At 39.6% G+C, this 21443-nt stretch overlaps 1 protein-coding gene across 16 annotated transcripts in view; it reads left to right on the forward strand.

Moving 5' to 3' along the window:
• Nucleotides 1-21443, forward strand: part of ZNF385B (zinc finger protein 385B) — a 152049-nt gene that overhangs the window by 85323 nt on the left and 45283 nt on the right. For 11 of the 16 annotated variants that reach the window (XM_040703716.2, XM_040703717.2, XM_046943900.1 and 8 more), the window contains one exon: nt 17142-17272. The exons of 3 other annotated variants lie outside the window; for them this stretch is intronic. In XM_040703716.2, the coding sequence (XP_040559650.1) occupies nt 17142-17272 (131 nt within the window). Of the gene's footprint in view, nt 1-3129; nt 3173-17141; nt 17273-18932; nt 20630-21443 lie in introns of those variants that run through there. 2 more of the 16 variants (XM_015289560.4, XM_046943902.1) reach the window with 2 other exon arrangements.

Here is a 21443-nt window from a genome sequence, read left to right on the forward strand (position 1 = left end):
TGACATATTTAGAGGTAATAGCTGAAAGCTGTTAGTTACTCTGGAAAAAATAATATAAATTCTTTGACAGGTATCTCCCTTTGTTGCAACTAACACGCATCCTAATATTCCTAAATGAAAGCTCGGCTCTCACTGGTGTAGCTCTTAGCATTTTGCATGGAAGCAGATTGTTACGGTGGATGTCAGGGGTATGACAGCTAGCAGCTGTGCTCATGGTGTGTTATCATGAACTTTGATAGAAGTGCTTTGTGGAAAATTAAAATTTGAAATGAGACAGAACTTATGTTTGGGAATAAACTTGTGATTTTTTTATTTACTGCTCAGATAAGAAGTCCTGCTCTTGACTATGGTGCTTGCTGATTCTTGATATGAAAATAAATGTCCCATGAACAAAAGTTCCCAGTTCCATGACTTTGCGGAACTTTCCATTTCATGTACAGCGGTAGCAGGACACTATACAAATCGCCTTGACAAAAATAGTATTTATACAAAGTGGAAAATTCCACCTTCAGTATGAGAGGGAATCTTAGCAACCTTCTTTTCCCAGAATTTGCAATGGCTCTATTGAGCGCTATTAAAACGTTCAGTTGTCAACAACAAGATCAGGCAGAAAAGTAAATATGGAAAGCTTTTCTGCTTTAATTGTCTGCAGGAGTTGGTACATAACTCCTAGAGTGATTCTCGTTCCGTGTTTATATTTTTCTCTGCATGTAAACTGCAGGAAAATGCAAATACCACAGAAAAACAAACATGAAAATTTCAGGCAGAAATAAGTGCTCCTATTTCCCACTGAACTGAAAACTTTTTCTCTATGAAAAGAAAAAAGAAATATTTCTACATGCTTTCATATTTTCCCAAGCTTTTGGCCATCTTGTTTCAGCGGAAAGGACCCACTTTTTTTTTGCTGTGGGCTGATCAGGATAAAATCCACTGCACCTGGGGAATCCTTCATGCTTATAGCATATGTTTGTGCTTTAGTTTGCTTCTGCTAAATTTCTTTGTGTTGATCTCTCATTTAGAAATTGTGATAAATCTGAAAGAACAACCCCCTTAAAATCAAGCAAGATGATGTTGTTATTTCATTAAAAGAAAAAAAAAGTATATGACACTAGCTGTAAATAACTTTGCAACTTGTCTTTAATGGCTGCAATCATAGTGCACATTGCTGGTCATCTAAGCCTCTTCTCATCCATAAGGCATTGCTTCTGCTGTACACACAACACTGTTTTATTCAGTCTGGATACTGTCTTGTGTGCTGTTGATATTCTCAGGTTCTCTGGGGAGGTTATTTCCACAGTCTGCTTCAGCTCAAAAAGAGTGCCACTGTGAGCACTAAGTATGACTCAGAATAACGTTGGGGTTGAGAAACTTTCCCTGATGTTCAAACCTGGTGGGTTTGATTGGTTACTTCTCCAATCATGTCCTTTTCCTTCAATTCACTCTAATCTCCGAACTTTCACAACTCTGCTAGTCTCTCAAATAGCCTGCATTGCCCCTTGCCTATCTCAGTTGTGTATTGTTACTATCTCACTGTTTGTATTTGCTGGACTTTCCGGAGCTTGCTTCTTATATCAGTCACTTCAATTCATAAATCCTTTTCAAGTGAAGAGGTGCCTGCTACTTAACATAATAAGCATCGTCATCAAGTGAGTGATAATTCTTTCCTTCATAGAAGGTGCATTTGGTACTTTGAGCTTTGTCCCTTAAGCTGTTGCCAGGTCATGACACTTCATGCATAGTGGTTTTGTGCAGAGGAGGAAGTTGGGCTTTTTCCTCCTTATCTTTCATTGCCACTCTAACAGGTCAGTCCTTCAGTCTTGCAACTCAAGTATTATTTGGAAACATATACAATTGTTTCTACTATATGTAATTTTTTCTTAATTCTCAAAGTTATCATTATAAAAACTTTTCAATGGCCAGGATATTTTTATTTTCTACAGTTTTTGCTTGTCTTATTTGTGTTCTGCACTGCTGCGTGCTGAATTGATTCATCGATCTATAATCTGTCCTACCACGTGAAGAGCAGTTGGTTTTAAATTGATTTACAGATTTCCTCTATTGTTACATTTGAATATGCACATACATTAATAGAAATACAAAGTTCATCTTATCCAAACCCCTGTTGTAGGCATGGAGATTTACAGTCACAAAACTAGTTGAAGTTTTTCTCTTCTGACCATGCTGGAATCCAGCTGCTCTTGTGATTTCTTCATATTCCCAGCTTAGGTTCATTCTTCCTTTTCTTTGTCATGGATGCCAAGATTTAAACACAGTGCTACGAGTGGGATCCCACCCCATAAGATAAGCACTTCTCAGTTAATATTGGAAATGAATTTAGAATGGATCATGAGATATATTTCCTCATTTTTGTTGTAGAATGTTGATCTTTCTTCATTGTTGCGATCAATTCTATTCAATCGGGGGGGGAGAGGAATTTTTTTTCTTTCTATTCTGGCAGCAGTGCTGTCTAAAGACAAAAGTTTTTGTTTGTTTTTGATTCAGTTATTGGTCACTGACTTCTATTCAAATGTACGCTCCATAAGGGCTTTAAAATATGCTACATACATTTCTGTTTTCAGTAATAGAAAAGACATCTGAGGATTAAATTTCACCTTGCATGACTCATTTTTGTCTTGTGCAACTTTCTGAAGTGTTTAATAGAACGTGTTTGAAATTCATGTACTGGGAAAAAGTGCTGTAGAAGTAGGCATTTCTGCGTAAGATAGAAATTGTCTTTGCAAAACCTGTAGTTAAGTAGTCTCTCAGTTAAAACAAAGCAAAGCAACAACAAAAGAATTAATACCTGCTGCTTCTTTGGGGGGTAGGTGTAGAATACTTCTCTGTATTGTGAACATTCTGTTACTGAAAAATAGATTTGTTCTTTTCTGTTCCCTTCCCCACTCTGACTACAATTTCTTAAATACTTAAGGATTTTTTCTTGTTTTTATTTTTGAAGCTTGCAGTGGAAATGCTAAGTCAGGGCTTGAACCAGTGAGTGAGCACCTGGTGGGAAGGCAGGGCCAACCCAAGGGAGCTCAGGTGTATGCAATGTACCTGAGTGACTGGAAGGAGTGGAGCCAGGTTCCACCCCTTCCCAGACCTCATTTAAGTGTTGGCAGTGGAGGCAAAGGTATCTTGCTGGAGATTCCTGTCCACCCGCATCCTTCTGAAGGTAAGCTGCTCCTTTCCTTTATTTCTGTGCCTGTTGTATTTGAGCAAATCTTTACTTGCAGCCTAGGACCTTGCTGATCTGCTATCATTGCTGTGCTTTCTATTGGGTTACAAAGCTACTTAAGCTATCATGATCTTTCTAATTAGAGCACACAGAAACAGATAATAACAAATTCATTTCCTTGATTTTCTCCTGTGCTGGAAGGCATATACTACAGGTAAAGACAATTTTCACTCAAACTTGAATATCAAAACCATCCAGAGAATGGCTTTGAAAATTCTGGAGAACAACATAAACTCCAGGGGTATACATACCACCGGTGGAGGTGGAGGAAAGTTGTTTATGCTAACTGTTGAGAGTGCCCATGCTGAAAGTATGGGTTTGTTCTCATAGGTGATTGATCTCCAGTGAGTACTTCTAAAAACTCTTGTTCAGAGCCTACTTCTTAATCATCCCTAGCTCCTGGATTAGCCTCTTGGATTGGTTTCTGCTGATGGAGTGTATTCTGCAGCATGGCTTCGCTCTGAAGGGCTGTTCTGCTGCAGAAATGCACAGCGTATTTTAAACCGATTGTGGAATGCAGACAACTGTGAAGCCATGACTGCTGTATCCACAGGGACGTTTGAACCTGGACCTTTGCTTAAGAACCAGTCTTTCATCCCTACCTTTGCAAACTTCTCTCGCTCAATTCAGCACGCTGCTGGGACAATTATGTGTGAGATGATGTGATTCAGGACATTTGCCTGAGATGAAGTCGTGCAGTGTGTCGTGCAGTATGTGTGGTGATAGGAGGGTGGGCTGTGATCCTTTCCCCATACTGTTGGCTATTCTGGCCCCCTCGCAGCAGATACTGCGATCTGTGTGGTGTGATAATCGTTTGCCTCTTTCCTTTTGCTGTTCCACGTATCTACTGGGCTTCTCTGTAGCAACTTAGGAAGAACACTAGTCAATGAAAAACACGTAGAAGGTTTTGTTAACTTAGTATCAGTCTGATAACAAATACCCTGGTCACTCCTTTTATTATTCCTTTGCACTATGAAACTCTGTAGCATCTGACCTAGCAGCTGTTGTGTCTCCACAGTGCTCCTCCTGGCGATGTTAATCGGCCAGACCTCACACTTGTACTGCTGCTAATCCCAGAGAGGTTATGCACTTAAAAGGAACGATAATGGATTCACACCAGGGTGACAGATGCAAGCTTGGACCATTTGCTGGAGTTCTGTGCATTGCACATTGTACCTTCAGGCCTATAAGTATTTACAGCAATTTTGTTTCCCCTGTTTTTTTTGTTTTTTTTTTTTTTGTTTGTTTGTTTTTTCCCCATAATAGCAAATACAAGCAATTAAAAGGGAAAAGCACAGAGGTATGATTTTCAGGGTTTCTCGGTATCTAATGTGTATTGCCTTCAGTATGCAAGTCTTCTGTTATTTCAGGCTAACCAACAAATAAGTATGAAGTGAGGGTAAAACTGCATGGCAGTCGAGAGAATTGAGAAAAAAGGTTTACACATCAATTTAAAGCTCAGTGATTGGGAACATAGTCACATTCTTAAAACAGAAGTAGTTCAGGATGGAGGAGAAAGAATGTAAAGAGTGCATTACTCCAACCTTCTCAGAATTATAGGCTTGATATTTACTTTACTACATAGCCAAGGGTTAGGGTGAGAGAAATACTTCTACCTTTCCCTGGAGGTAAGCTGAAGTTTGTATGCTGCTACATCTGCCTAGTTCATGAGAACTGAGGAAACAAAAAATTAAGGATTATAGCTTTTAAAGTCAGAGTGAGATATTACTCTTTAAGATAGTGAAAAGCTGTTATAGAAATGAGATGGGGTTATATTCTTTATAGGCATAGGAACAGAATAGTCATCTTTCCTGACTTCTTGTGCTAAATCATGCAGCTTTTATCATGCTTACTGAAAGAGTTTGGAAGTTCTTTTAAAGACTCCTTAATATAAGAGCCAGTACAAACCATCAGGAAGCATAGCAGGGAAAGCAGGACTAAATGTAAGCTCTTTCTGCTGTGAAGCACAAGGACTGTATGTGGAGATAGCAAAGGGGAAGTAGTTTGAGTTATAGAGGATGAAAGAAGAAAAGTAATGTGAATGTAAAGGACAAAATAAAGAAAAAGGAAGAAATGAGACAAAAGCATCAAACTTTAAGTAAGCTTTCTGTAAATGCACCTGCAATACTTGCAGAATAACCAGGAGAAGGGTGGATTGTTATTCTGTAAATGCCAGAGGAAGCAAAGAAGGTGGGATTGTGTGGTGTTTTCGCATTGGTGGTGTTAAAAAGAGTGATTCTGTTAATGTGACCACCATCTTACAGTAAGCAGTGAAAGAGTGAGATTGAAATGTAAGAACAAGTTAGTGTTTTGATGAACTGGGATCTTAAAAGTTCTGACAAATGCTGCATAAGGATACTTGCAATAATGGAAATGTCAGAGCTGTTACTGTAGTGAAGACACTAGGAAGTCCCAGGGCACTGAAAACGACCTCGTGGTTTCACAGTGTTTTTAAAACAAGAGAAGGGACAATGTGAGTTCGAGAACAGATTTATTACCTTCCCTTTGAAGAAGCAGACAAATAAGTTTATGCCAAAGCATACAAAGGGGAGCAGGAGCTGAGTAATAACCAACAGGGCAGATGAGCAGGGCTCACTGCTCTGTGACTGCAGGAAAGAGTTTCTGTGTAGCACAAGCTGAAAGTGAGATAACGCTGCCCTACTAGATGGGTGCTATGCTGAGAGAGAGAACCAGAAACACAGTGTGACAGGCATGAAATTTGTCTGCTATGCTGCCAGGAAACTGAAGGCCAGTTCAGTCGAGCCTGGGCATGGACGAGAGGCATCAGTGCTCACAAGGTTTTCCATTTTTCTTTTTGTCCACCCCCATCTCACTGCTTTCTTTGGATGGCTGTAGGTTTGGTTTGACCAGCTCACAGGTCTGGCTGAAAGTATATTTCTCTTTTCTTGGTTTGTTGCTGGTTTGTTTATAAACAATGGGACTCCCTGTGCCAGCTCAAGGGAGGAGCTGGGAGTGGAGCAGAGAGGTGGTGGGGCTGCCCAGTCTGCTCAAGTGTGGTTGTGGGTAGAGATGAAAGCTGCGTGGCAGTCTTCATAAATCTGCATTCATGCTGTTTTTGCCTTGACTCCCACCTTCTCACCAAAGAAGTTTTCTTCTTTGGTCCAATCTGATTAATTTTACAGAAACATTTTCTTAAATACAGCTTTCTATTTTATTTTTTGGGTATTTGAATGTAACTGAGGGGAGAGTTGCCTAAGTTCATGTCATGCAGTCTTGGAAAACATAATGGCATTGAAACTCTTTATGACCCAGCCCAGGCAGGCCTGGTGCACTGCTGCTTTCAAAACAAAATAATGTTCCTACTCAAATGCCAGTTACTAATTACAGTAATTAATGTTCAGTAAGGACACTGATTTGTGCTACCAAATCTGTTAGTTATAAACCTGTCACCTTTATTTCTCCTCAGGCTAGATACCATATACTGTAGTTTTATGAATTTTCCTATTTTTTACTTATTGTCAAAGTCAGGACTGATGAATAAGTAGAGTAGCGCACCTTAATACAGCAGTCAGGATTTGAGGGCTCTGATCTTCTGAATCTCATGACCCTCCAGTGTCTCTGTAACCCTGCTCTCCAAGGTCCCCTTTTATGAACTTTTTCAAAAACTGGAGCAGACACCATCTTTTTTAAAAATAATAAGAGGAGAATTTATTTAAAAAATACAGCTCTGTAGCAGCCAGCTAGCCTTCTAAAGCTGTAATCCCCAAGCTTAGTTTTAAGAACAATAATAGGAAATGAGCTGCTGAAATGCCGCTTGTCGGTCTTTTAGGTTATATTTGATCTGGTGATGTCAATAGTAGGCTGCCTTGCCTCTGGAGTCAAGTTGCAAACAGTGTCCTCGAGGGTAATTAAAGCTAAGCACACAATTACAGCAGTCCTGATTTGTTTGGACTTGTTGGTTGCCCACTGTCTCGCAGCACCTAGCATTACAAGTGTACTGTGCCGAACTGCAAGGATTATTTATCTCTGAGTCTCATGCTGTGTATGTTTAAATGTTGCGGTGGAGGTGGGCTGTAACCCTAGGCACTAAGGTAAGCAACGTGACACCAATTTAGCAGCGGGAAGCTTTTGTGGGACAACAGGGTCTGTTTTATGCCTTTGTTTTGCTGAAATGATTCATGGTTGAGTGGTCTCAGTGAAAGATCTGCAGCTTCTGGTTACTGTAAGGCTCTGGTGATCTGTAGCATTTTTCTTCCACCTATAAATGGCCTAAGCTTTGGTCAGCAATGCAACTCTTGTCCTCTTTTCACATTCTGAAGCACTGTTGTTGTGTTTTCAGGTGTGAGAAGTACTGGTGTGTCTGGCTCCTGGTTTCTCAAGTAGGGTGAGGTCTCTGCACTTCTTGTTTCCATTTACAGTATAACAGGATGCTGGTAACTCCTAAAGCTCAAGAAGCAGAGTTTTGACATGCCCCTTGCTTTGGCTCGTAGGAGCGTGGGCTCTGAGCAGAGGGGGATGCAGCAGGGCATCTGATGAAGAGAGAACCGAAGTCCTGTGGGAAATTCTCTGAGACATTCTTGTTTCTTTAGTTAGAGCACCAAGGAGAGCTGGACAAGTTAAGGAGAGAGAAGCATTTTCCCTTCTGTAGTGTTAACTAGGAAATTATGAAATTGTGTTGTTTTTTTCTTTAAACTACTTCCAAGTCATATGGGATTTTCTTCAGTTAAGGCAGTATTAGAAAAAGGATTATTATATCACTTAGTCTTAAATTAAACTGCATGTGTAGGATAGTAAATCTGCCTAGTAGTGTTACCAGTTTGACCTTTTTTGGACAGATGCATTTATGTTGTGTGCCCTGTGCTTTGGCAGAGCAGTTAAAATTCAGTGTTTATTGTAGGCTAGATGGACAATATTATGAAAGCTTTAAATTCCACCTTTCTTCCCTGTCTTATTGCTTCATAGCCTTTCTCTTTTGGAATATGTCTCTTCTAAAAGTAACTACCATGGTATGAAAATGATAGCAAAGAAAAGGGGAGTGTGACTGAAATTGTGAGTCTTTGGGTAGCTGGGACATGCTTTGAATGTCCAAATTTCTATTGAGTTTTCTGGAACACTGAGTACCTGAAGGAAAAAAAAAAAAAAACAACTTAATTTCATTCAATAGTAAACCTGGTTTCCACAGCAGATAGCGTAAAGAGCCCAAATGACCTGTTTGTAGTCTTTCATCTAAAGGACATTTAGGGAGCTGTGTCAATAGAAGTACTTAGAGAAAGAAAACAAGAAACAACTTAAGTAGCTGAATGTTCTAGTGGTGATTGTGTAATAGGTGGGAAAAGCAAATGAAGCATTAAATTCTCTGAGCTAAGAGCTCTTTGAAGAGAGTTAGAAATTGTCTAATGGAGTTAAATGATTAGACACAGCTGTGACAATGTGTATGGATCTGGATCCCCTATTACATTTGTTGCTGAGCTGCTTTGTTGGAGTATTTAAGTGGGATAAGGAGAAAGAAGCCAACTGCAGACATAAAACCCTGACTGTAAAAGATAAGCTGTGATGGCTTTGGCTGAGCAATAACAGAATGGTCACCCAGCAGTGCTTCCTTTGATTGCCACATTTGTTGCCAGTGGCTGGCAAATCAGGGCCTCCAGAAAGAAAGGCTGTATTGAGGCTGTATATGGATTGGTGTTGGAATTCAGAATAAGAAGTTTGGATTTTGAGAAATCAGATTATATGAGAAGTGCAGAGGGAACTTGCTCTTTAGTAAGCTAACTGCAACTAGTTTTCATGCCAATATAATGGAACTTATAATGTAAACCAGGTTGTTTTTGACACTTCAGTTTGTAAAGAAAGGTGTTAAGTCAAAAGACACTTCTATACTCTTTATTTTACTTCCATACTCTAGGTAAAGGTATTTGTCTTTAATGGGTTGCTCGTCATCATATCTCAGTCTCTACAGTTCTCTGAAGAGGAAAATGCAGTTGCATTTTCCAGGCAAAGCAACCAAGCTGTTGGCACAGGTTGGTTGCTTTGCCTGGATGTTAATCAGAGAGGAGATGGAGTGCAGTGCTTCATCCTTGGGCACACGCAGGCCTGATGCATCAAGAATACACATTTAAGAAAACAAGTCAACACAGAGGCTGGAATGGAAGTTGTCTCATGGTCCAGGCAAGACTGATGGCAAGAGAATAGAGAGCTGAAAAAGACACAGCTGTTTTTTTTGTTTGTTTGTTTGTTTTGTCATACTTGGACAACTTCATAAGAGCAAGCCACTCTAAAGAAGTGCATCCCAGAACCAAGTAGGAGCAGAGTAGGCACAGAGCTGCTCCAGCTGTGGGCACCCGAGGGAGAGGGCTGAGCAACACGGGGGTTCCCAGGACAAAGAAACTGGAGTAGATTGTAAAGCTCCAGCTGACTTCAGTGCATGCAAAAGAATTGTGTTTATTAATAGCTGTCACTGTTTGTTTAGAATGAAATCTGACTTACTAAACTAAATGATGTTAAGAGGTAACGTGCCACTCTGCTTTCCAGTCAAACAAATCACCTTGGTTGGTTTAGAAGTTTAGCAGAAGAGAGTTAACTCTTTTAAAAACTAATGACAAATATTTCCTTAGTATCTATAGATAGGGTTGTTTGTCTACTGCAGCTGGAATGTTTCTTCTGAATGTAGTGAAGGATATTCCTTAATTTATTGGATTCTTAGGCTTGGCAAGAAGCCAGCACCAACAACCATGCTTCAATGCCAGCATAATGCTTCCAAAATTCATTTCTGTACTGGAGGATGTGTGTGGAATGAGGTAGCACAGGTGCTGTAAAATCTAAGCTGGGCGTTGCACAAGCTTTTCCTTTCTCAGCTTGCAAGAGTACAGGGAAGAGGAGTGGCTAAAGAAGAAAGAGGGTAGCAGTGTGGGTCACACATTCTGCCAGCCTGGGGAGGGACTGGGCTCTTCAAATGTTAGGAGATGATAATTGCAACGCAGTTATTAAAGGAGAATGCAGGGTAGTCTCTTCCATTTCTAATAATTGGACTTACCTGCTCATTCCATCTGCTTTGCTGTCTTTTACACAAAACCCACGGGAATTCCAGTTGTTATTTCAAACTGTTATAAATGCAGTACAACCGCAAGGAGAGTAAGATTTTCTTGATCTATTTTGATCTACTTGTCTTTAAAATAGTGGGTGAAATTACAGTTTTCAGTTTTTTCTGTGCCCTCGCTATGGATAAACATCAATATTTGTTCTCCATGATTCTGATGTATGAACTGTAGAGATTAGGGGAATATTTTTTTCTATTGGAAATTAACATTATTGTAATAGAGGTTTCAAGTATCAGCTTTTCCATTACTGCCTTCATATCAAGTGCGTGCATAGACTACAGTATGTAGTTTACATTGTCATTATTGAGGTGATCATCCTTTAATCATAAAGCATTGGAAATGGAGAGCAATTAGAGAAATATTAAAAATTCATAGACATTAAAGTGATTCAAGGTCAATCTCCAGTATTTTATTGAGGAGTGGTCTGGTCTCAAAGATTTGTTTGCTTTGCATGTTTGTTTTTATTTGACAATCTTTAATTTATTATTAATTTTATAAAAATACTTGCTATGCTTTTCTTTCTGATTGTAAATGAGCTATGTATAATTATCAACACTAGATAAGTAAATAATGGTTGACTTTTTGGATTGATGAAATGACAGGAAATCCATTCATTTCAGCAGTGTTAGGTTTCAATTTTTAGTACTGATTTAATTGGCAGAATTCTACATGTATTTGAAAAGTAGAAATATTTTATTTCACAGTATGTGATTTTATACAAATGGATAATACTGAATTCTGTCAGCGTGCCTTGATAATACATTTATTTTGAAATAATAATGGAAATACTTCTAGCATACTGGAAATCTCATTTTAATTCGTACGGGCAGAGTTATTTCTATAATCTGACATAGTTTAGATAAATCATACTTGAGCATGAAGAGCTTGAACTGTACAATATATAGGTGATTTTGTGTGTCGCAGTGAAGTTGAATTAAATGCCTCTGGGTTTTTTGAAGCAACCACTGAAAAAGTAAACTCAGACTGGAATGAAAATATTTGGGGTGTCATTTCATATCCAAATGTTGCTCTGTGAGATTAGACCTGGGCTAATGCTTTCTCATAACGTGTGTTAAGATGCTTGTGCAGAGTGGCTCGCTCTTAACGCTGTTGAATAGCCATAAGCCCTACACCAGCTCTTGCTGCCATTCCTCGTAGCTTCTAAAAAAAAAAAGGCAACCACCAACCAACAACAAGAACAACAACAACAACAAAAAACAGATATGAGAATTGTACCCATTTTTAGTTGCCAGACATGTATGGTTTGTGCTGTTTAAGGTGGTTAATGAGTCGGTGCAAAGTCTGACTGTTCCATCAGTTTCTGAATAACGTCTAAGTATGAATTCAGTGCACTTTCCAAGCTTTAAAAGATGCATGAGTAGCTAGCTCTGGTGATAACCATATCAAACCCAAAGGACCTGCATCCTCATTCATTAATGAGTTAGTTTGTGTGGTGCCCTGGGGATGCAGAAGTTCTTAGCATTTTTCCTATTGTCAGAGGGGGGCTGTGACTTATCTCATATATTCCGGGGTTCTACTTCAATGTATTTTTTTTTAAATAAGTTGCATTGTCTGGATAGTGAATATTTCATAGAATTTTGTTAATTTGCCATTTGGGAAACCATTGAATGAGCAGCCTTATCTCTCCTTTACTGCTTCACTTTCAACAGACTAAAATCCCTATCAGAAGTCTCATTTGTCCCAATTTCACATTACAAGAAAGCAATATTTGTTCTATTGAATTCTGGAGAAAAAAAATTACTGATGTTCTATATTTATTTACCTTGCTTTGTATTTAAGAGGGGAGTTTGTTTTAAAGTTCATAAATGTTATTAACAATATTAAAGAATAGCTTTTACTTAAAACATTTTGATATCAGCACCTGTTTTTCAGAAAATCAAAATTACTTCACATGGGCTTAGTGTTGTTATAGCAGTTTATCTTAAGCATGAGCAGGAACACATGATGTTCTGTAATGCTCATGTATAGCTTATCTAAAATAACTAAACCAGAAAGGATTCCTGAATCCTTTGAACCAATAGCGTTAGGTAGCAAAAAAGATTAATATTAATACTGTTCAGTGTAGGGAGATATGATATGTTAGGTGCTGTGGTGACAGATGTCACGTACGTACTTAAACTGGAAGATGTGATGACTTGCAATCAACCAGTCTTACCTGTCATTTACAGTAAAAAAGTCACAGTGAATGTGGCTGGGGCAAGATGGAATGGGGGCATCAGGTCCTAGGCAAGATTCCTAATGACATTTTTTATGGGGTTCATTTCTCTAGCTAGAAGTTACTTCTTTTTTTTATACATGTAATCTAATTGTGCCAATATTCCCATAAAGGTAAGTATTGGGTTTGTTTTGTGATTTTTGTTTTTTTGTTTGTTTGTTTTTGCAAAGCATAGGCAATAGAATTGAGGAGAGTTTTATTTGATATGAAAGCCTAGGTACTACCTCTGGCACTAAGCTGTTTATAAAACTGTTTTTGAGTCTCATGCTGAATAAGTATTTCTGACAATATTCAAAACTTACACTGACAAAATTAATAAACTGTACTGAAAGCTGTGGAGACCCAGAAAAAGGTTATGGATGAATGCATGCAAAATTCTCCCAGAACTGTTCCCTGAAATGTTTCAAACATGTCCTGTCTGGTCTTGAGTATTCTGGAGTGTCGAAGGAAAAGGCTGTAAATTGAGATGACAGTGTGAAGTCTAAAAGCAGGGTGACTGTGCTTAGTGCAGTTGCAGTATGTAATGAATTCAGCCAACATGTGCAAAACCAAAGGGACAAGCTGTCATCCCCTCTTGAAGGGGGGGATACTTTTGGCTCAAAGCAGTGTCTGCAAAATGCAACTCCAAAAAAATCGAGGGATGAGAGAGCCCAGAACTCACCCACCCCCTCAGTTGTTCTTAGATTCTTAATTTCCTTGGCTGGATGAGACTACTATGCATTGATCAAGGAGGTCATGGCTCCACATATCCATAAAGGATCAGCCAATTCAAGGATGAAAAAGCCAGCATGGCCTGTTTCCTATAATGACACTTCTTAACTTTAACTATTGTAGGTAGTGATGGATGTTAACAGATGAGATGAGATCCTGTTGATCCCCTAATACTGTGTTGGATCACATGTTAAAGGTGACCATGTGAGATCTGAAATGGATGCAGATTGTCGATGGGATACTTTCATTCAGTCCCAATAGCACATCAGTTACTCTCCTTCTGTTTCTGTCTTGAGTTTGGATTAGTTGGATCCAAGGAATAAAGCAATGTAGAAACATCTTGAGGTGATGAAGAAGAAGAGGGAATTGATTATGGCTTTGGATTTTTCTGTAGTTGCCTTTAGTGAATGTTTTTCAAGAATATGCTTTCAAGTTTAAGCAGTTGTGCTCTTGTGTTTTGCTGGACTCAATGCCTCTCCTGCTTGGAAAGGATGAGCAATGGCGACTAGCCATGGTGTGAGCTAGCCATGTGTGCCTCTGCCATGACTGTGCTCTTGCACAAAATGAGACATTTAGAGTCATCTGCTCACATGAAAGCCTGCTCTCACCCTCTTATACAACAGTAAAAAAATAAAAAAAAAAAAAAAAAAAAAAAAAAAAAAACAGTTGAGGATTTGGCAGTCTGCTGCTTGCATGCCCTGTGCATAGGTAACTTCTTCAGTGGCACTCAGAGTTGAAGGTAGTTTCTTTTATTTATTTATTTTTAAAGTGGTAAAATAATGTTTATAAATTTCAAACTTGAAATGAACAAATGAATTTACAAGAAATATCAGTTATTCATGCCAAAGATTCACGAGTAGTTTAAAACAATCTGTGTTTGACATGGTAAATTGTCTTTATCATTAAAATGCTAATGAAATGGTAAACATCTGTTAATTTATGATGATAATGAAGCTTGTCAGCTACATCTTTCTTGTGCCAGCATTCTAGCTTAGCTCAGGTCTGCATACAGATCTGGTGGAGTGATGGTAAGAATCTATTTGGCGCTTGGAAGTAATACCAGTGGAAAGTGGGTTCTGTCCTCTTAATAGGATGGTTGCCATGAAGTGCTCCCTCCTGTAGTTTGGGTCATATTTACCTGGTCTTCCAGAGGCTTTCAAATGTGGTTCTGAAAATAAAACTTCAGTCCAATTGGACCACTGATACTTGTTTGGCAATACTAGCAGTAGGAAACTGCAAAACAGAAGTGAACAAATTTCTTGTTATCAGTGCATCCACTAATCAGTCCAGTAGGTATGTACGTTTTCTATTCCATATGGACTCTGAATGTATCCTAGCCTGACCATGTATTGTTCTGGCAGCGGAAGGGCCATAAACCGCAAAACTGAGGGCAGATTTCAGAAGTGTTTGAAATGGTCTGTGCCCAGCTGAGGAGTACAAAGATTGCTGTTTTATTGGATGTTGTTTTCTAATTTAAAACATTTTTATGACAACAGTTTTCTATACCTCAGTTAAAGACAGCATCAGAAACTCAGTTTAACTCTGATGTTAAACTTTGGTGACAAGTTAACTATGTTGTTGCTGTGTGGTTGTGTTGGGTTTTTTTTGGGGGGGAGGGGTCTGTAAAATATAGTTAAAATAACCATAGCTTCATATGCAAAGAGAGGGCAGGTCTTTCATTAACTCTGTGGATCTTAATTGCTTCTGAACTTCAAAGAGAAACTTGTAGAAGTTTGATGACTGCACTCTGCGGGCTTTAGGTAATTGAATACAGTGTAGCTGCTGTTTGAGTACAGCTCTGAAACCTAAATTATGTAAAGCTACTGTTTCAGAACAAGCTAGTAGAAATAATCATCATTTTTGCAGTCAAAGATATTTTCTCTGACTAAATCCTCTGAGACACTGCTTTCCTGTTGATGCATTTTTATTTTCATTTTTTCATTATGGATATGAAGTAGGACCTATGGGCATCTTAGGCAGCCTTTAGCTTTTTGACATTTGTGACTCCACTTGAATAAGCTTTGACTTAATTAACTGAGCCCAAGTCATCAAGTCGCAGGGGCTTATGCGGGGGCAGAACACAGAGTTTAACTGACTTAAAGACTTGAAACAAAGCTTACATTTATGAAGGTATTGAGATGGCAGAAGAGAGAAAATATTTTCCGTTAGTGTATCTCGAACATATTTTTCCTTTCTACTTGTGCAGCTCAGTTGGGATGGTGTCCACTTCTCTCTCCATAGTTGTCAAAGGCCCACCTTTCTGCTGTCCTCGCCCTTTGTAGAAGAGAGAATAGATTATAGCCTGCTACTCATTTGCTAGAGTAGAATATAGCATTTATTATGCTGCAGCTGTGATCAAATTGTCTGTGTCTCCAGCATCTACAAAATTTGAGCTCAGGGCTAGTTGTAAGTGTCTGGCTATCCAATAAATTTATGCAGACCCATCTGGCTCCTGAGCTCTGCTTCTCTCTCAGATACCAGAGAATGGGTTTGAAGTCATGTCCATGGAGGCAGGATGATGAGATGAAGAAAGAGGAAAATTTCTCTGCCTTGAATTTTGCATGTCCTTAACAGAAAGGGAGATGTTTAATGGAACACTGGTTCTTCAGCAGCCCATGTGGATTGCCTGGCATCTTGCAAACAGATACAAACAATTTGATTTTGTGGGAGAAGAGAGGGAAAACTGTTTGGTTTACTACTCCCCCTCCCCTCCGCCTCCTGAGTGGGTTTGAAAAGCTCAGGCAACTTCTGTGAGAAAAAGCTTAGTTGCTGTGTCGACTCTGCTTGAGACCAAAGAAGCTCCCCAGAGGACTGTTATGCTCCTGGCTGATGTGCTGGCCACTGTGAGCTGGAGAGGGAGGTAATGATGGAGAAATTCTGTTGGGGGGGCCTGGGGGAGAGGCAGAGAATGACTCAACCTCCTGTAAAGACCAGGGAGACTTGTGTTCCAGTCTCTGCTCCAGTCAGTGTTGAATTATTTATTCGACCCAGGAAGGAGAATCTGATTTTTTTTTTTCCTCATTTTCTATTTCAGACAGAAAAATATTGTTTGAAATCTGTTTTGTATGATTTCAGGGAAAATAAAACACTCCTATAGGCAGAGCTGGAAGCAGTGTGCTAGGCACACCGTTGTATGAATAGAGCAGATAGCTAGTTGTAAACGAACGTTTGGACATCTGTGCCTTTGTGTTCCTTTGGGGCCTTGTTTAGGGGGTGATGCTCAAGTGTAACAACTCCAGCAAGTACATTTCTGAAAAGCCCATGTTTAGAGGGAAAGAGCTGGGCTCCAATTAAGAAAATGTTTTTCATTATATGTAAAGAATTCAGTTTGTGTGTATTGCCAGCTGATTATTTAATTGTTTGTTCTCTAGTATTTGTATTGCTATGTAATACAAAAGGCATTCTTTTCAATCTTAAGTGAAATGTTGTTTGTGCAGTACCTGATAGCTATGAAAGCCATCAGAAGAGGGGAAAAACAAACATGCAGCTTGCGATTTGGAAACAGACCTCTGGATTTCAGCTCGTGTGTACTGCCTGCACTAGCTGATCTAATAGGCAACCAGGAATTGCAAAAGCATCTGACTTTCATGGGCTCCCATCCTGGTCTTTTTGGCACAGAAGAATTGTTCAGCTTTAGGAAGGATTTATTCTACCTGCCAGGGTGATTTATAGACCATATGTCTCCTCTTCAGCGTCCGAGTATCTGTGGCCATAGGAGAGCACTCTGCCTCATCTGTAGTATGTGGAAATAGGTTTCTTTTAATGATATTAACTCCTGCAGAGCTGCTTTATTAACTCAGTGCGTTATTTGTTTGTGGAGGTTGTGTCAGCAAGAGGTAGCTATGCTGTGTGTAATGCAGAAAGGAGAATACTATGAATTGCTGGTTTTGTTTGCTCTTGGCAGGCACTACTGCACTTCCCACCCTTGTGCGTGCACCTACCTTGATGATGCAGCCTTCCCTGGATATCAAACCCTTTATGTCCTTCCCTGTGGACAGCAGCTCTGCTGTTGGATTCTTCCCAAATTTTAACACAGTAAGTAAAGGTGCTTCTGCATTTAGTTTCAGTGTAATGCTTTCCAAGCCAGTTCTAACATCCAGTATTGAAGTTGACATACAGAACTCTGTGCTGTGCCAGTTACTGTTCCCTTGTGTGACGATCTCCCGCTCTTTGCAACCTTTTTGCTGTACGTGGGCCCCAGACCTGGTCTGTGGGGCTGTTTTCACACTGAAAAAGCCCCATGGTTGAGTTTTAATGAGCAATGGAATAATTTTGAGCTTTTGCATGGGCACATGGATTTCCATGAACTGTAAAAAAAAAAAAAAAAAAAAAAAAAAAAAAAGCTAATGTTAAAGGGAAAATGGAGTGACAGGTAAGGCTCAGATCTTCCACTGACTTAAACACATCGAGTGCACCAAAGCCACCATTTTGCATGCTGCCAATCCTGTTTCCGTGTGTAGAGATAATTCAGTGTGGAATGAGTTGTCAACCAGTAAGTTAACATCAACACGAAGAAAATTGCTATGAGTCATTTCTGCTGAGTCAGTGAATGTGATTTGTTGATCCACGACCAGCCGCTGAACTGTAGAGCACTGTGACTGTCACTGCTGTGGGGAAGGGGACACTGCCACCACCCACAGACTGTGGTCAGCTGAGCCATCACTACTCTCTTCCTATGATAACTTGCCTTCTGCTTGAAGTTAGTATAGCAAGTGAATTTATTTTTCTTCCTTGCTTGCAAGTAAATCTACAGCACATGGTGCTGTGGAATGATTGTGATGTAGTATATCAGCCAGCTTCTCACAGATGTCAGCAGCCTAATGTGAGGTTGTACATGTGTACAGATCTGGGGGGGTACATGCACATGCATATGTACAAAGAAGAAAGATACAAATCCAAGTATGTTAACAGAGCAGGAGCCAAAACTCAATACAATTTTAGAATTCTAAAATAGTGTGTCTCGTCTCCTGGACATGATGCAATTCACATTCATTATCCCTCATCAATACATTTGAGAATTTGGTTATTGATTTGTCTGTTTTCCAATTGCACTGGTATAATAGCTGAGCTTTTTCACAGAACTGTGTGTAACATCTCCGAGAACCTTCTCATTAGGGATGCTGTAGTTGTAGTCAACCATTATTTGCTTTCTGGTGGTATTATTGAATTTCTGAGTTGTGGTAGCCTCTAGAGGCAGATTAATTTTGATATTTAGGCTGTTTTTGTTTATGAACACTACCTTACATTTATCTGGATTACATTCCATTTGCCTGTTTTCTAGAGTCTTTATCTTTCACACCTGTCACTTCTCTCCAAACTTCTATGGCTTTTAAAAGAGAAGCCTGTGGCCAGTGGCAAATATTGTTTACTTCCTCCCTTGGAATTCTTGGTGATTCAAAATCACACTGTTATGCACCACAGACACCACATTTTTAAACTCTCCTTTTGGAGGAACAGTATTTCAGTACTATGCTATTTCTAATTCATGGACTTTGCCATTTATCTTGTAGGTATTGATTTTCCTTAATAGTCTTTTATGATGGACTTTAAAGCTCATTGGAAAACTAAATTATTTATGGTTATCTTTTGACAGGCACAGTGAACACCAGCTGTCACACACATCCTTTCTTTTTAACTTAGCACCTTTGCAAATAGGTTTCAATGTTTATGCTATTTTTTACTGTGAATACAAATAGGTGTGGGGAGATTATGTAAAAATTGTCAAAATCACTGTTCCAAATCAAATTTGAGTGAACAGAATCAAAACCTACCTGATCCCTCATTTGTACGTGTTCACAGAGGTGCCTTTGTATTTCTTCCTGTGCAAAGGCAGAGCGTTGGAAGAACACCTTGGCCTTTCTGCCTGCCCCTAAACCCATCAATTGCCCTACTGATCGATCTCTTGTGAGAGTCCTTGTCGGGGACTGTAGACAGCAACACCCATGGTGCACAACACCAAGTCTCTTTGCCTTTGGTAAAGCTGAGGAGAATGCAAGCACGTGCCAACGTTCATTCCTGTGTATATTCACTGAAGATACAAAAAACAAATATTGTCTCAAGATAACTTCTTTGCATCAGAAATGTTTTTCTAAGCTCTATCAGGAGGTGGTTTCTGAAGAAATCTTAAGACTTTGATACGACATGTAACAGAGCAGGAAAACTGAGGTAAATTACATTAACTAGAAACCTGTATAAAGGAGCATCCCTACCATGTTTGTCTTCTAGATGGAAACATAAATATCAGGTAAGCCCTTTTTTATATCATTAAGTTTAAGCTTTCAATTCTGAAAACATCTGTGGCAATATAGATGAAACATTGGTGTCCCCATTTCTTTTGGGAACATATTCTGATTGCTTGCTTCTCTCTGCGTGGCATGCTTTCAGACAAAATGCTGAGAAGACTCTTATTCTTTTTGAAAGGAAAGACTACCCCAGGTGTAACTTATTTTCTTGATGCAATTGTGAGATTTACTTTAAGATGCCTCTATTCTGTTTCTCATGAAAATAAATAGTATTTATCTATTCATACTCCAAGTAAATTTCTGTTTGTTCTTCTGGACTTGCTTATTATGCAGGACAAATTAGAGAGGCAGTGCTTGTACTGATTCTTTTGGATACATTCCTTTATTTCTTAGTAAGGAGGCCTTTTTGTTTGAATGGATCAGCTTCTGAGTGCAGAACAAAGGACTCCAAGCAGTGAGATTTTGCAGAACCAGTACTCTGTTCTTCCTGGGCTTCTCGGAGCACCTGCAAATGGTTTTATCAGAGTAGAACAGGTGTGACCAGACTGTCACTGCCTGAACATGAATTGCTGCACAAAAGAGCACTCTCAGAAGCATTGCAGCAGCAGATCCACGGGGGGGACAGCATGCTAGTTCTGGCACCAAGTGTATATATAGGCCTCAGAAAAAAAAAAAAAAATCTGAAAGCTAAACATTCTACCTTGCCCTGAAATGAGAGCAGCACTGCATGATTCAAATTCAGTCAAAATAGTGCAGCCAGGGACCTGTCAGTCTGCACAAAAGCAATATCAGCAATTTCTGAGATCCTATCATCGTAGAAAATAATCAGCAATTCATATGCTTCCTTCCAAGTTTGTTATGGCCTCAGGGGTAATCAAAGATTATACTATCTCTTGTAGCATTCACATTAGGAAGATATGTCCCATCTAGCTAGACCAGGATTGGTTTTTAAATGCCCATTTGTTACTCTCATCGTGGTTAACGTGACCCTGTTGCTTCTTCACTGCCTGTTCTTCAAGCAGAAGGCTCGGCTGAGTCTTTGCATTAGACTTCAGGTCTCCACTGCAAAGTGAACCAGAAGTATTCCTCATCTGCCAGGGAAAGTGAGCCAGCTGGAATGGGCTGCAGGAAGAGAAGGAGAAGCTGACTGGTAATGTGGTCAGATATCTCTGTCTTTTCTCCATCATTATCCTTGCCTGGACTAAGTATCCCTGGCCTGTCCCCAAGAGTACCGGCAGAGACTAATTTGTTCTTTCCTCTCCTGCATTTTCAATTATATCCCTCATTTTCAGTTTCTACCTCTTCAGTTCTCATGTGCTCTCTCTGAAATTTGAAGGACCCCTAATCAAGCAAATCAGTACACTGTGCCTTGTATTGATGGCTCCTTGCCCCACACCAGGAGCCTCTCCTGCTTCTGGTTCTGCACCTAAGTATATCAGCTTTCTGTTTCCCTCCCAGGATCTCAATATCAGCCATGCCAGGACATGCTCCAGAGCTCAGCCTTGTGTACAGGAGGAGTGAACTATATGTGCAGTCAGATGACTGGTGCCAGCCCATCACTTACTGTTCCCTGTACCTGTGCAGCCTGTCCATGGGCTCTCAGTTCCCCTTCTCCCCTCTGTAAAATGCCAAGGGAACAGAGCCTGTTCTATTCATCTCACTCAGAAATGTTTGTCTCCAGAGAACATGTGAAATTTCATAGCAGCGATACCTTTCTGGTTGAATATTAGGAAAATATTCTTCTCAGGAAGAGTGGTGAGGCAATGGAACACGTTGCCCAGAGAGGTGGTGGAGTCACCATCCTTGGAGGTGTTTGAGAAAAGGGATGTGGCACTGAGAGCCATGGGTTAAGGGGCATGGTGGTGATAGGTTGATGGTTGGACTCGGTAATCCTAGTGGTCTTTTCCAACATTAATGATTCTATGATTCTTATCCTTATCAACTGACAACACAGAAAAGGAATT

Source organism: Gallus gallus, chromosome 7 (assembly GCF_016699485.2).
Source record: "Gallus gallus isolate bGalGal1 chromosome 7, bGalGal1.mat.broiler.GRCg7b, whole genome shotgun sequence".
Classification (NCBI taxonomy): Eukaryota; Metazoa; Chordata; class Aves; order Galliformes; family Phasianidae; genus Gallus; species Gallus gallus.